The sequence below is a fragment of the Cornus florida genome, unplaced genomic scaffold (genome assembly GCF_030987335.1).
Source record: "Cornus florida cultivar Cherokee Brave unplaced genomic scaffold, ASM3098733v1 CherokeeBrave_3.0.0_Hap2_Chr01, whole genome shotgun sequence".
Lineage (NCBI taxonomy): Eukaryota > Viridiplantae > Streptophyta > Magnoliopsida > Cornales > Cornaceae > Cornus > Cornus florida.
In genome coordinates, this window is record NW_026775571.1 from 101,742,021 (window position 1) to 101,756,639 (window position 14,619).

The 14,619-nt window shown below is 33.0% G+C and overlaps 1 protein-coding gene across 1 annotated transcript; it reads right to left on the reverse strand.

The window, feature by feature from the left end:
- Positions 1-7,921: 7,921 nt before the first annotated feature.
- LOC132279112 (senescence-specific cysteine protease SAG39-like) lies at positions 7,922-13,840 on the reverse strand. The gene is made up of 3 exons (XM_059781041.1): positions 13,402-13,840; positions 12,728-13,308; positions 7,922-8,254 (listed from the first exon to the last, which is right to left on the reverse strand). The coding sequence occupies exons 1-3, from the start codon at positions 13,838-13,840 to the stop codon at positions 7,922-7,924; spliced, it is 1,353 nt and encodes a 450-aa protein (XP_059637024.1).
- Between the last annotated feature and the right edge of the window lie 779 nt (positions 13,841-14,619).

The following is a 14,619-nucleotide window of genomic DNA, read 5'->3' on the forward strand; positions in this document are numbered from 1 at the left end:
TGCCCATTTCCTTCGTAAATGGAAACTTTAAACTACTGTTGTAGAGGACAGGTTGCTGAAGGAAGTGAGAGTGCTTTCAGATTGTATGTAATTTTTTTTAACGCAAACTAATTATTATTATTTTTTGAGTTTAGACCAACCCGAATCCAATTTGAGACTGTTGACTTAGGTCTAATTTAATTGTTTAATGGTTTGAACAAATAGGAGTTTATGAATTCCTTTGTGCCTTCTTTGAAAAAGGGTGTAGTTGTAAAATCATTATAATAATTTCTTTTTCTTTCTTTTTCCAAACATAATTATTATCATTTTATTTTTTTTCTTTTAATAATCGGTTAAGCAAGACAAACAATTAATACTATTCTTTTTTTTCCTTCTTTTTACTTTTCCCTCAAAACTAATGCATGTTTTCCTTTCTTTGTAATGTTTATGATTTATATATATATATATATATAAATTGTGGAGGAAAAATTTAAAAGAGGTAGATATTTCATTAATGGTGGGACCTACCATTTCAACCTTTAGTTGCCAATAAGCCATTTCAAGCCTCATTTCTTTCTCTCTCCCCGGCAGGCTCATTCTCCCTCTCCTTTTCTTTTTTCTTTTTCTTTTCTATAAAGCTTCAAGTTTTGATTTCACTCTCATCTTTGTGAATTAGGTAGAACCTTGTGAAGCAAAGTCGGAGAGCTCGTCGAGGCCATCGATTTGATAGGAGCCAAGCACCATTTAGCCCAACTCTTGGATTTTGAAATTAGGGTTTGAATTTGGAGATTTTGGGGCTTTTCATCAATTAAGAAGTAAGGTTGTTCTAATCTACAATTTCTTTGTGTAAGAAATTTTGAATACAAATAAACTCATAGATCCAATGCATAAATTTAATAAGAAAACATACCCGATATGAAACTCAGTATGAAAATATATTTAAGAGAATTACAACGGAAACAATCTTCAACCCTCTCCTATGTCTGCAAAATCGAATCATGGACTCCAAGGCCTTTTACGCATATATATAGTGAGGGTTGGGACCGTTTCATTCATACGTGAAGAGATGTGTGATTCCATCAACCGACACAACTCTTTACATGTGACTATTAATTCTAAGAGTGCAACCTCTCTTATATGTATATATAAACAATACATTTAATTAATTATTGATAGACTACTACTTTGCTTAGATTCTCCCACTTAGTCTAACAATAATTAATTCTAATCACTTTAAGATATAAAAAAATATGATCATGAGTGCACTCCAGAAATTAATCTATATATTGACAAGCAGCACCTCTATAATTCAATTTTGGAGTCCCTTCGAGTCTACAAATATGAGATCAAAGGCGTCATTATTTCATTAATGATAGAAGACACCAATGGTCATTGATACTAATAAACTCAACTCCAAAGTCACGTATATACAATATGTGAAACTATTGTACTAAAATATTCATTCCATGCATCGGTCCTACTGTATCTTAATAAGGACACACCGTGTCTCAAAACTAAACACTTGAGTCATAAATTTTCCTTAAACATGCGCACTAATATGGAAAATCGAGTATATGATGATAATAATTGTGATCACAAAATAAAATTGTCTTTATCTGAGCCAAATACAACCTCCCACTAACTAAGTAAATTAATGTTGTCAAAGAGAAATATGCATGCTTACTGTAACATTAGCGGCAAACCCTTAGTCATGGGATTAACAATCATTTGTTGTGTATTAATGTGCTCAATAAACATTAACTGGTTCTAAATCCTCTATTTCGCAACAAGGTATTAACCGTCATATTTTAGACCAACTTGAACTCTTGTTGTTTCTTTAATACAAAACTATAACGGAATTATTGATCTGAAGTCCAAAACTGATATTTTGTAATGCATGAAACGTGGCCTTATAATATGAAAATAAAATCCGCTTCCATCAATTATAATAAAAGTAAAATAATACTTAAGGTGGATTTGTATACTATCCTGACAACCAGCAAAGTCAGTTTTTTCCTCCACCCCAAACTTGTCGGTCTTACCGTAAAACATATGGTTCTTAATCATTTGCAGATACCTTATAAATTTCTTTACCGCTCACTATAGATCCAAACCAGGATCATTGTGATATCTGCCTAATTTTACAATAGCAAATGCTATATTATAGTTAACCATATGCAAAACCTGAGCATTCATTAGGTTCCCAAAGGCATAGAAAATGTCTTTAATCTAATACTGCTATAGATATTTTCTTAGTAATTGGATTACCAAATTTCTCAACCTTTTACAATGGGTGCAATTCTACATCTACAGTGTTATATGTCAAATACTTTCAGAACTTTATCTTAGTAGATTCTTTGTGACAATTCAAGAATTTCACAAGATTCATTTAGGTGAAACTTAATGCCAATAAAGAGGCTTGACCAACACATTCATCTTAAATATTTGAGACAAATTGTTTAATCTTATGTAAAATAATGTCATAACTATCATTTACATTTAACACAAAGATGAATTTTACTGCCACTGACTTTGAGAATAAGTAAAGCCACACATTTACAGTTTAATTAATGGGAATGTCAACTAAACTTTCCAGAGTTAATTAAATAATGCCTCAAAACAATTAATTCTGACTAGAATCAACATAGTATATAATAATATTTCCTTTGGGCCAAAATTATCATATGTTAGTCTCCCACTGGTGAAATAATTTTCACCTTTGAAGCTAATTAATCATAGAAAACAGAATAACAACTTATACTCCTATGTGCGTAGTGAGTCATCAATTGTGTCTTCTACACTAATTACCTCAATCCGCTTAGTTAGACAAACTTAATGACCCACCTTTGGGCTTGATCATTGCTCGTTTTTACTAATCGCCAACACAATTCTTTAAATTTAACAAAATAATAATTTTGCAACTAAGTACAAATATCATTAAAATTTTCACGAGTGTGCCACTTTGGTGACTAAACACTCAATCAAACTTAATGACACTTGTGCTTAAAATTGCAAAATATGATTCAATTTTCCCGAATGAATCAAACATATACATATACATATTATGCAACAATTTATAACATAAGGCACATGCATAATTTTGTATATAATTTCAATAACATGTATAATTTCATAAACTTATATGCTATGAAATTTTAAATTAATCATTGATTATACCAAATATATCATCAAAGATATAAAACATTCAACTAGTGAAAATAACAGATATAGAAATGGCATATTTACGAAAATTATTAAAGCACTAAATCAAATCTCAACCCTTAAAATTTATGCATGCTATAAAATAAAGAATCTTATGTGTCATATAATGTAAGAAATTTCTAATAGAATCGTGCACGCTCTAATTGAGTCTGCTATGGGTCTATAGCAAAACACCTCTAGAATACCACGTGCATTACTCTTAGTGCATAGACCGCAAATACAAGTGCATGCAACACGCATAATCAACAGCTGCATAGACACGCCTATTGGTTGAAACCCAAAAGACATGACTATTGGTTTAAACCATGACTATTAGTTTCATAAGACATGACTATTGATTAAAAATCAAAGACATGACATCCATATATATATATATATATATATATATATATATATATATATATATATATATATATCGAATGAATATTTGTGACCCAAACTAAAACATGCCATGGTACATTCTTGTATGAGTGGTACTATTTCACTTACAACTGTCATAAACAGTCATGTCCTCTTGATATTATTGACAGTAGGTAACACTGGTACATGAATTTCTATGCCTAACGTGATATGTATGACACCTAAAAAAGCGACATTTATTACATTTGTAACGTTACATCTATAACATGATTAAATTTATTTACTTTTAAATAGGATTCTCTTTAGAATGAGTTATTCATTGTAAAGAAATTAGAGAGACGTTATAATAAATAACTGCGTGTGTAGGAAAATATTCATGTTGTTGTGATAAACACCCCAAAACAAAAAAATGTTGTTGCCATCAGCATGTTAACCGTGCATGGAAAATATTCACGTTAAAGCAACTGTGTGATGACACTCATATAGAGACTGATTTATATATTTCATATATCAGTATTAGCATAAATTTTGAAGACCTTGTACGTACATGTTTGTAATATAGTACAAGCATACTAAATATGCTTTCCACACATATGGAATTTACGTATATACATATTTTAACACGATATATATACATGAAATACAGATTATATAGATTATATATATATATATATATATATATATATATATATATATATATATCTGTATCCTTATCCATCTCAAACATGTATTGTATATAAGTATTATACTATACTATTAACAATATAGCGTTAACAAATAAATCAAATTTATGCATCATAGTCCATGTTGGCTCTGATACCACATGTAAGAAATTTTGAATACAAATAAACTCATGTATCCAATGCATAAATTTAATAAGAAAACATACCCAATATGAAACTTAGAATGAAAATCTATTTAAGAGAATTACAACGAAAACAATCTTCAACCCTCTCCTATGTCTGCAAAATCGGATGATGGACTTTAGGGCTTTTACACATATATATAGTGAGGGTTGGGACCGTTCCATTCATACTTGAAGAGATGTGTAGTTCCATCAACCGACATAACTCTTTATATGTGATTATTAATTCTAAGGGTGCAACCTCTCTTATATGTATATATAAATAATATATTTAATTAATTATTGATAAACTACTAGTTTGCTTAGACTTTGGTCCTTTGTGAATTTTTTTTCCTTTAAATTTGATCCTAAGCATGCTAATTTTTGATTACCTAGTTTGTGGTTGTTGTAATTATGTGTAATCAAAATGATAAATGTGTTCAATATGTTATTTGAGCTCATATACATGACTATCTTCGTTACGGTGAATGAGCATACTTAGTGTTAACATTTTGTATGTCCTATGATTTTTTTCGTCATGCATCCATTGGGAAAGAAAATGGGAAAAGTGTTTTAAAACAAATGAAATTATTTTGGGAAAAGTGTTTTTTTCTAAAAGTGGTTGCGAAAACCGAACGCCTAGGAGGCGCCTAGTGGTCCGTGTTGTTAGTGTGGTTTAGAGGAAGCTAGAGGGAGACTCTAGTGTGGTTGAGTTACCTAGGCCCAGACGACGCCATGGAGGTGCCATGTGGTCCGGGAAAGCGAGCCAATCATTCCCTCGTGGCGCCATAGAGATGCTATGGGCCGGATTGTATTAACGGTTTGGAACGACAAAAAAGAATTATTTTGGAAAATGGAGAGCGACATTGGCATGACATTGCATTTCATTAGCATATTTGGTGTATTTGTGATTGGATGACATTTATTTATACACTTCTTGTTGTGATTATTGATGTGCATTTCCTATGGTATGATCCCACCTACTTTTTACCTATTCTTTGCGTGGATTTATGGGGTCATAAGAAGTGTGTCTTAAACACTTCCTACCGAGCTTATGCTCACCCCATTATCTTAACATTTTTCAGGTTAGGAAAAAGAAGTAGCAGACGACAATCCACCACAAATCTAGATTGGATCGGGATTATCATTTTGTGGTCTTTTATGTAGAAACATGAACCATATTCTCTTGTAATGACTAAGTGTAGTTTGTATAATGTTGTAGTAGTGGATGTTATAGAAACAAATGTAATCTTAATTATTTTTTAAAACTTTAGTTTAATTAGTATAATGTTGTAAGTTACGAATTTTTAAATTTTAGTTATATTTCATGGACTGTAACTTAATGTAATTAAGTGCGTTCCTTGTTTGAATGAGATGGAGGAACGGGACATTTTTATATGTATGTAATCATCTTTGGAATGTGGTATAATATTTGTATTGTGTGTTGGGACATGATAGATTAGTTTTAAGGCCAAGTGAGGCCGTTACATTTTTATGTATTTCAACAGATTGTAGAGAGACTTTTTCTGTGAAGGTCATGCCGAAATTTTATATATTATTATTATTATTATTATTATTTTGATATCCTTTTGGGTTCTAACATTCTAATCGTGGTATACTGATAATATAGAATGATCAACTAATTAAATAATCACATTTGCTAAATAAATACATTTTTTATATATATTATATGGATAACAGATGATACATGCTTCGTTCAATTAAATTGATTCAACTTACATAAAATATAAAATTGTTATAATTAAATTCATGGTAGAATGGGGATGGTTTAAGTTTTGAGCACGGCTATATGTGATTGTGTTTTTATTTTATTTTATTGTTTTGTTAAAAGGTCTTTCTAATTGAATATCCTCCACTGGTATTAGTCCCATGAGAGAATGTAATTGTGTTTCTGGACAATGAAAAAAAACATAGACCTTATATATAAGCAACTCACCCAATATCTTTATAATCTATACCTGCCCTACCACATTTAGGGAGCTGAAACACTTGGTAAAAACAAAAAACAAAGAATAATATTTATTGATGGGTAAGATTGATAGTAAAAATAATAACTACAAGAAAAAATTATCAAACAAAATTTTATAAAGTTTTAAGAATTTCAATTATCTAAGAGCCAAATATATATATATATATATATATATATATATATATATATATATATATAATCATAAAATTGAACCAAACAGGCTCCATGTTTTTAGGTAGTTTAATTGAGAATCGGATAGGAACGAAGTGAGAGAATAAAAACTAGTGTCATGTAAGCCTGGGTATCCTCCCCTACCCCGTTTATATTGCATAATTTTTTAGGGGCAAAATGGGTATGTGGGTGTATTTGTTATCAATCATTTTAGGTTTGCCTATAAAGAAAAAGAAAAGGAAAATAAAAATTGATTTTGAAATTTTTTTTTTTTTTTTTTTGTCATTGGCAAGAAACTCATATACACTCACTTTGTTCATTTGAAGATTCAAATCCTCACCATATACTTTGAAAGATAGATGAGATACCACTTAATCACAAGACCTTGGTGGAAAATAAAAGGTGATGGTAAAGGTTATAATGAAAAGTGTTGGGTTAATTGAATTTTTGGAAAAAAATATATATATATAAAAAAAAAATTAAAAATGTGTTGGGTTGGATCTCTTTTTTTTTTTTTTTTTAAAAAATAATAATTTTTTTTTTTTTTTTTTTCTTGAGCCTTCACTAATGGACGGCCCGAAAATTTATTCTGTGGGCCTCATCAGCATTTTTATACATGGCCTTACATGATATTTCTCATTTTCTCTAATTTTCTAAGCTTATTATTTGTATCATTGCATTGTAGCTTCATGCAATAGCAAAAGTTTATACCATCATAATGTTAAAACTTGTTGAAGTACGAGATACTCACTTTGCACAAATTTTGAAAAAGAGTATATCTATTCTTTTCTGGGTTAAAAGGTAATGTTTATTATGTTTATTTTTCTTAGTTACTTGTTTAATATGATATGATTAAAATTTCTTGTTGTAATTTGGGTTGCTCAATCTAAATTAACCTTAATTTTTGTAGACTTTTTAAGAAATTTTAAAGTCTTGGATAGACTTAGGTTTTAAATTTGTGTTTTGTTTAAGTTTTACCAATCCGAATCTAATATGAAATTGTCTACCTAGGTTTACTTTTAAATTTTTATTTTTATTATTATTATTATTAGGATAAATTACACTCAGACCCCCTGAAGTTAGGTTATATTTCAGCTAGATGAAGATTTTGATTTTAACTTTCACTTACATCACAATTTACTTTTTGCCATTTGACACATGTAAATTAACCCTTTTACCCTCAAATATTTAATACAAAATATATATAATTTTAAATGACAAAACCCCCCTATCTCTCACTCTCTCTCTCTCTTTATATATATATATATATATATATATATATATGAAAATGCTATTTTGAACGGTTACTGTTCACCCAAAAAAAAAAAAAAAAAAAAAAACCCAACAAATATGTGTCAATTGTTGACTTGCTCACTATCCTTTTCTTCAGTCTCTCTCTGCTGCAACCCTGTCATCTCTCTCTTTTCTCTTTCCTGCGGTGTCCCGTCACCACCATCATCATTGTCACAATCAAGTCTGCTAATTCCTCCACCGTCGAAACCCTTTCCTCCTCCATCACCCCCACCATCGAGGCAAGGCCACCAAGGACAAGATCGCCGGGAACTTCCGGGGATAAATTGAAACTTAGTTACAAGCAAAGATGATTGACGTCGACTAGGAAGGAATTTACTGGCAAGGAAATGGGCGAGTAAGGCGCACGGTGAAATGGTGATGTAAAAAACAACTGTCTGATGAATGCCAAATGAGAAAAGGATGATGAACTACGATGAGTGGTCTGTTCAGTGGTGAAGCGGGTTCACTTGTCTGCCAATGCTTCAACTTGGTGGTGACCACGGATGAAGCGACATAGAGCTCTGAAGAAACCACCAACGAAGAACAAGAAAGATTGTGCTCGATCGACGGCGAACACGGGATGGTAGAGACTGACGACGGTCTATGGGTTCGGCAAGAACAACGAATTGGCGACAGTGAAGTAACCTAAGATAATGGAGCATGGTGGTGCTGTTTTTGGTGGCTATTGTGGATTGGTTTCTTCATCTTGCCGCGTTGTTCCATCTTCATCTTCAATTGACCGCCATCTTCATCTTCGTCTTCAACTTACCCCAATTTTCTCCACCACGTCTCTCCATTAAACCCCCTAATTTTTTAACCCAAGAAAGCGAAGGATGATTCTTGACATTAATACCGTTTGTAATTTGGCCGGAACTACTCATCGCCGACAATAAAATAGTACCGGGAAATGAGAAGAGAGTTATGTAACGACCCGAACCCGGGGGTTCGAATCGTTAACTTGGTCCTTATCCGAACCCAAGGTCAACTAAAGACAACACCATCTTTTCCTACGTCAATACTTGACACACGAGTCAATCCAGGGTCTAAAATACTCCAAAGGCACAACTTTACAAAGATGGTCAAATGTACAAGTCAAAGGGGAACCTAGGGTTTCGGTCAACTGATGGTGGGGGTCAGCCGGCCGAAACTAGGCCCCTGAACCTTGAACTCACTGGAATGGCCTCTGACTGTGTTCAATAAAACCCAAACCTACACTGGACCTATTTTGCAATCTAATTCTGAATTCACGGCATCAGGATACAACCTTATATAATTGATAGGCGTCATTGATTGAACAAAATAAATTTCATTTCCCATTCATCATTAAATAATTACATAGTCTTAATTTGCATCAAATTGCCATAAAGTTTATAGTTACAATGTATGGTCTTGGTTTACTAAATGTATACACCCCACTAAGAGTTGAGACGTTACAAAAGAATGGTGAATATACAAAAGGTGACAAAATTGAACTTCTAGTCCTCCTTAGCCTTGTGATAAGTAGGCATCCACTACTTTCTCCCCGAGTCTTGGAAAATGTTAAATATGAAGGGGTGAGCGAATTGCTCAGTATGTAGTATCTAGGACACACCTCTTGTGACCCCCTAAATCCAAACAATGAATAGAATAATATGGAACGGGATCATGCTATGTCGGGAAAAGTACAACATCAGTTTCAAGTTCAAAACATACAATGTCGTGCCATGAAATGTAATGCCATGTATGTCATTCCCCATTTTTAAAATCATCCATCACTTCACAAACTGTTAATATAACCCGTCTGTTGGTGTCTCCGCAGCGATACGAGAGAAAGATTGGCTACTGACCCTGACCCTTGGTACTTCCGTGGAGTCATTTGGGGCCCAGATAGCTTAACCACACTAGGGTGTTTCCCCTCATTCTCTCTAGATTACATTAGCACACCGGTCCTTTGGTGACTCCGCAACGACCGAGTTTTCTCAAAACCATTTAATCAAATTTCTTCCCAAAAACCCATTTCTTTTTCCGATTGAAATAACTTTGCCCATTTTCATGCCCAATGCTATGAATGCATGTCACATACTTTTCCATTTCCATGGAAATAAAGAAATTTCTACTACATAATTTAACATGCTTCCATATAGTCATTTCTAGCAAGATAGTAAACATCATCGCATGGAAATGTACATTTAGGCATGCTATTCATACAATTTACTTAATACACATAATCATATATTTCATCTACAACAATAAATTTCATTTTCAAGGGCATCAATTCAAATTAAGCATGTTAATTTGCACAATATTAACTACACACAAAATCATATACTTTATATACACAATTAAATCACTTTAGAGTAAAATCAACACAAATTAGCATGCTAGGACACTAATTAAGTAAAATTAACTCACGAAGGTGGAAGATTGTGTGGGTTATAAACCCCTACCTCAAGATTATGCAAAACCCCCAAATTAGTGCCCTAAATCTCGAAAATCAAAGAATGCACCAAACTAGAAATTGCTCCAATCAACTCATAGATCTCGCCGTGATCTTCAATTTGCCGCAAACGACATTAAAAAATACCAAGTATTGAGGGAGATATCAAGGATCAAAGCATTGAAGCAAAAAGAAAAGAAAAATGGAAGTTTGAGAGGAAAAGAGAGATACCAGCGGGAGAGAGAAAGTGAAGAATGGAAATGAGGCTTAAAATGCCTCTTGGTCTATCTTTAACATAGATGTGGATCCCAATACTTTTCTTTTATTTTTTCTTTTTCTTTTATTTTCATTTTACACCACATATATATGTACACAATTAAAGAATTTTACAACCTTATATAACACATTAAATAAAATCAATATGATGCAAATGGACCCAATTAAAACCCCGTATAAAATAATTCGGGTAGCGGGTCCCATACGGGACCGTCCGGCTCGAAAAACTAAAAAATGCCAATGACCACCCTTACATTTCAAAGAGTCCTAAACTCAATAAAATACCCCAACCAACTATTAAACACAACCGGCACACTCCGCAGTGTCTGGTACGCAAAACGATAAAAGACAAAAATGCCCTTACAACGACAAAAATTCTGGAAAAATGAAAAATGGAGAAAAATTGGAACATCACAAGTTAGGGTTGCAGCGTTGGTGATGTCGGATTTGGGTGATGGATGAGTAGGATTGGAGATGATGATGGTATGAGGAAGAGGAAGAAGAGGAGAGAAAAGGCCATATGGAAAAACATAGGGGTAGTTTGGCCACAAAAATAGTCAATAGGAAGTCAAAGGATAGCATGGTCATTTAGCACCTCAAAAGTACTCTAACCCATCAAAAATTGACATTTAGGGTGCAATTGAAATGCTAAACCACTAATTCAAATAGAAGTGAAATCTAAAACCAAAATGTTAATCTAGCTAAAAAATAACCTAACCGGGGTTTGAGTATAATTTATTATTTTTATTTTATTTTATTTAGAACAAATAGAAATGTAAGCAAACTAATAATCTAACAATAGTTAAATTAATATTAATCATTTGATTAGACTAGGTCAAAGATTACACCATATCTTTAATTAGAATGAGTAATTAAATATATCTAGGGATGTGTTGATCGACAAACCCCACATCTTTTAACATTTTATGGAAGAGTCTCAGCCCTCCTCTATAAATGCAGAGAAAGAAGGTTGGAGTCCATCATCCGATTCCCAGATAGAAAATTAGGGGGTTGAAGGTTGTCTGGTATCAGAATATATAAAGAACTTTCCCCAAATGTTGATTTTAAATAGATTTTTCATATTCGGGTATGTCTCCTATCAATTTATGCATTTAGAGCACTGAGTTCGATTTGTGTTAAAATTGCTTACGGTTTATGAATTCATTTCTCCATTTTAGTACTAGAAGTTTTATTTTGAAAGACTAATGTAAGAAGATGACAACCAATGAGATTTTATGTTGTCTATGTACTGGTAGAATTACTGTTTTGATAAACTTTCTTGTTGTGTATGGAAGCATCAAGTCAGCCCTTTGGGATTAGAATTGGAGGGAATTAGGCTTTAAATTTCAACTAAATTCCTTCCAATTATTAACTCAAGGTGCCGATTCAGTCCTCCCAAACATTGCATTCAGGTAATTAATAATTTAGAGGCAAAACTGGAACTTATCTAATTTTTTCAACCTTTGAACCTGAACTAAAAAATATAAGCAAACATTACACTTTATGGCCTTTGAGTGATACAGGCAACCTATTACCTCAACTCAAAGGAAATTTAGCTACTCAAAGCGCTTAATTTATTATATTCTTAATGGCTTGAACCGTTATCGTAATAAATTAATTTAATCTGAGATTACTGAAATTTTATCTGAAAATTTTAGAAAGATGATTGAAATATACTCACAGAATTAACTGTACTTAACTTAAAATTGCTTTGTTTTGGACTATTTCGATAGGCTTGAGGGTTTTGACATACTGGCCAAGAGTTTGTCATTTGGATTGATAAGTATAAAACCTATTCAAGATTTTAGAACTCTTTTATAGCCTTGAGACATGTTTGTCATTAGGTTAGCTTTTTAGGACTCTTTTGGCAGGTCAATTTCATTGAGACAAAAATATTTCATTCAAATTACTAAGTGTTTGGGTTTTAATACTTATAGCATTTGCAATCATGCAAGAATGGAAAAAGCTTGGGGTGTAATTACAGAAATAACAGATATATACTTTAAAGTTTCATTAATAAGCTTTTACATTTTATATACATAGGAAATGCTTCACACGCATTTTCAAATAAGTAACACGTACAACATATATTTAAGCAAATAGAATTTGCTGAAACAACAATGGATTTCTAAGATGGAAAAGGGTACCCACCCATATATCATTAGCATTTTACTACAGTAGGATATGAAGAATCCATGGCAATGCCACAAATGCCTTCCTTAGCAGCAATGTCTCTTTCCATCATAATATATCCCTTATCACCCCACATAGTGCCCCATGAATTCTTGACTAACCAATACTTGGTCCCGTCAGCAGTTGTCCCATACCCAACTGCAGTAACACCATGGTCTAATTCAGTACCACAATCTCCAGTGAAAACCCCGGACGTGTAAAACTGGAAGGCTGCTCCACTAGCATCAATGGAAACTGAAATTGGTTGATTCGCCACAGCCTTCAGCAGTGCCGCCTCACTGTTGGCAGGCACCTTTTCGTAGCCTGTGATCTTCGCTGCAGGGGTCTCCTCCTTAGTCTTGCAAGTCCCATCTGTTCCATCGTATGGGTATGTTGCTTCAGTGGAAATGCCTTTGTTTTTTATAATGAATTCGAAGGCATCTTCCATGTAACCACCTTCGCAGCCTTGATCCACACCTTTGTCACAGTCCACAAGTTCTTGCTCTGACAATGAGATCAACTTAGTGGTTGTGAGCTGATTAATCCCTTCTGTAGCAGCTATTGCTGAAAAGGCCCAGCAACTTCCTGTTGAATGATTAACAATAGTACTAGTCATGAGAAAAAATTTTAAGGATGTGAAAAACATAAGTTAGACAATTAGGTGGAATATTGTCTTACCACATTGACCTTGATCCTTAACGGGTGTGACAGCCCCTTTTTTCCTCCAGTCCATGCTAGATGGGACTGCGGTCACATTTTCATACCTAAACGAAGTTGCTTTAGATGGCCTTGAATTTGAAGAATTGATCTTGAAACCATTACGAGATGCCTGGAATTCTTCATTAGTTTGGTCAGCAAACTGATTGATGCCCAGCTTGTATGGTCTGTTCCCGGCATTGTTGAAGGATTCTATGAACTCCACGTTGTCCTTGAATATCTTGAAACGCCTTTCCTTCTCTGCATTGTCCTTGTACACACGTCCATAGAGTGCCATCCATTGCTCGTGCTTCTCTAGCATTGATGCTTCATAGAGTGTACGCGACACTACTTGAGAAGCCCACAGCCCCAAAATTAACAAAGTAGCAATGACAAATTTTTGGTTGTGTGTTAAAGCCATAGTGAAACTTGAAATGGCTAAGTAGTGATGGTGTTATGAGTAGATACAATTCCATGTCTGCGAGAGTTTGGTATTTATAGTAGTTGATGCATTCTCTTGAAGTTTTTGCTTTCTCAAATTGCATTTTTGTTCCGATGTGAATCTTGCGATTGAGAAGGATATAATCCTCTAGTTTGCCAGGAAAATTGTAATGACTTGGACAACCAATTTCAGTACCGTAAACGCTGCCCCATTAAAACTAGATTTTATTTTATTAGATTAATCTATTACCCTGACAAAATAGTTTTCTACCACATAGAAACTTATTCAATAGTCCTTGTTTTGTGAGGAAAAAACAGTATGTTTTATTAAATAAATATTAAAGATGTAAGTTTTTGTTGTATTAATTGTATTTACTTTGTGTCTAGCTGAAACTTATTTTTCCTGGCTTGTTCTGAGCCTTGTAGAATAATACATTTGAATAGAAAGTAGTTTCAAATGTGACATTTTTTATTTATTTTTATATATGTGACTTTAATTGGAAGAAATTCTATCTTTCCAAACAACCTCATTTTATCACATGAAGTTTAATATTAGGAAATGCAGCATAAAAGGCACCATCAACTTTCAAAGTTTTGTTTCAAAAAAAAAAAAATAAAATAAAAAAAAATAAAAAAAAAAATAAAAAAAAAACTTCATTTCTCTAAGATTTGTGACATGATATGAAAAGAATCAGGTGAATTACTCACAGGGCAGTGAGTGGAGTGACAAAAGATATATTATCGTTCAATAAGAATTTT

Excerpts from the sequence above, each read along its gene's own strand:
- LOC132279112 (XM_059781041.1), bottom strand. The coding sequence starts at position 13,840 with ATGGCTTTAACACACAACCAAAAATTTGTCATTGCTACTTTGTTAATT. Across the intron at positions 13,309-13,401 it reads TAAGGATCAAGGTCAATGTG|GAAGTTGCTGGGCCTTTTCA; the intron begins GTAAGACAATAT and ends ATCATTCAACAG. Across the intron at positions 8,255-12,727 it reads TGGATTCTTCATATCCTACT|ACAGTTGTTTTTTACATCAC; the intron begins GTAGTAAAATGC and ends GGCATTCATCAG.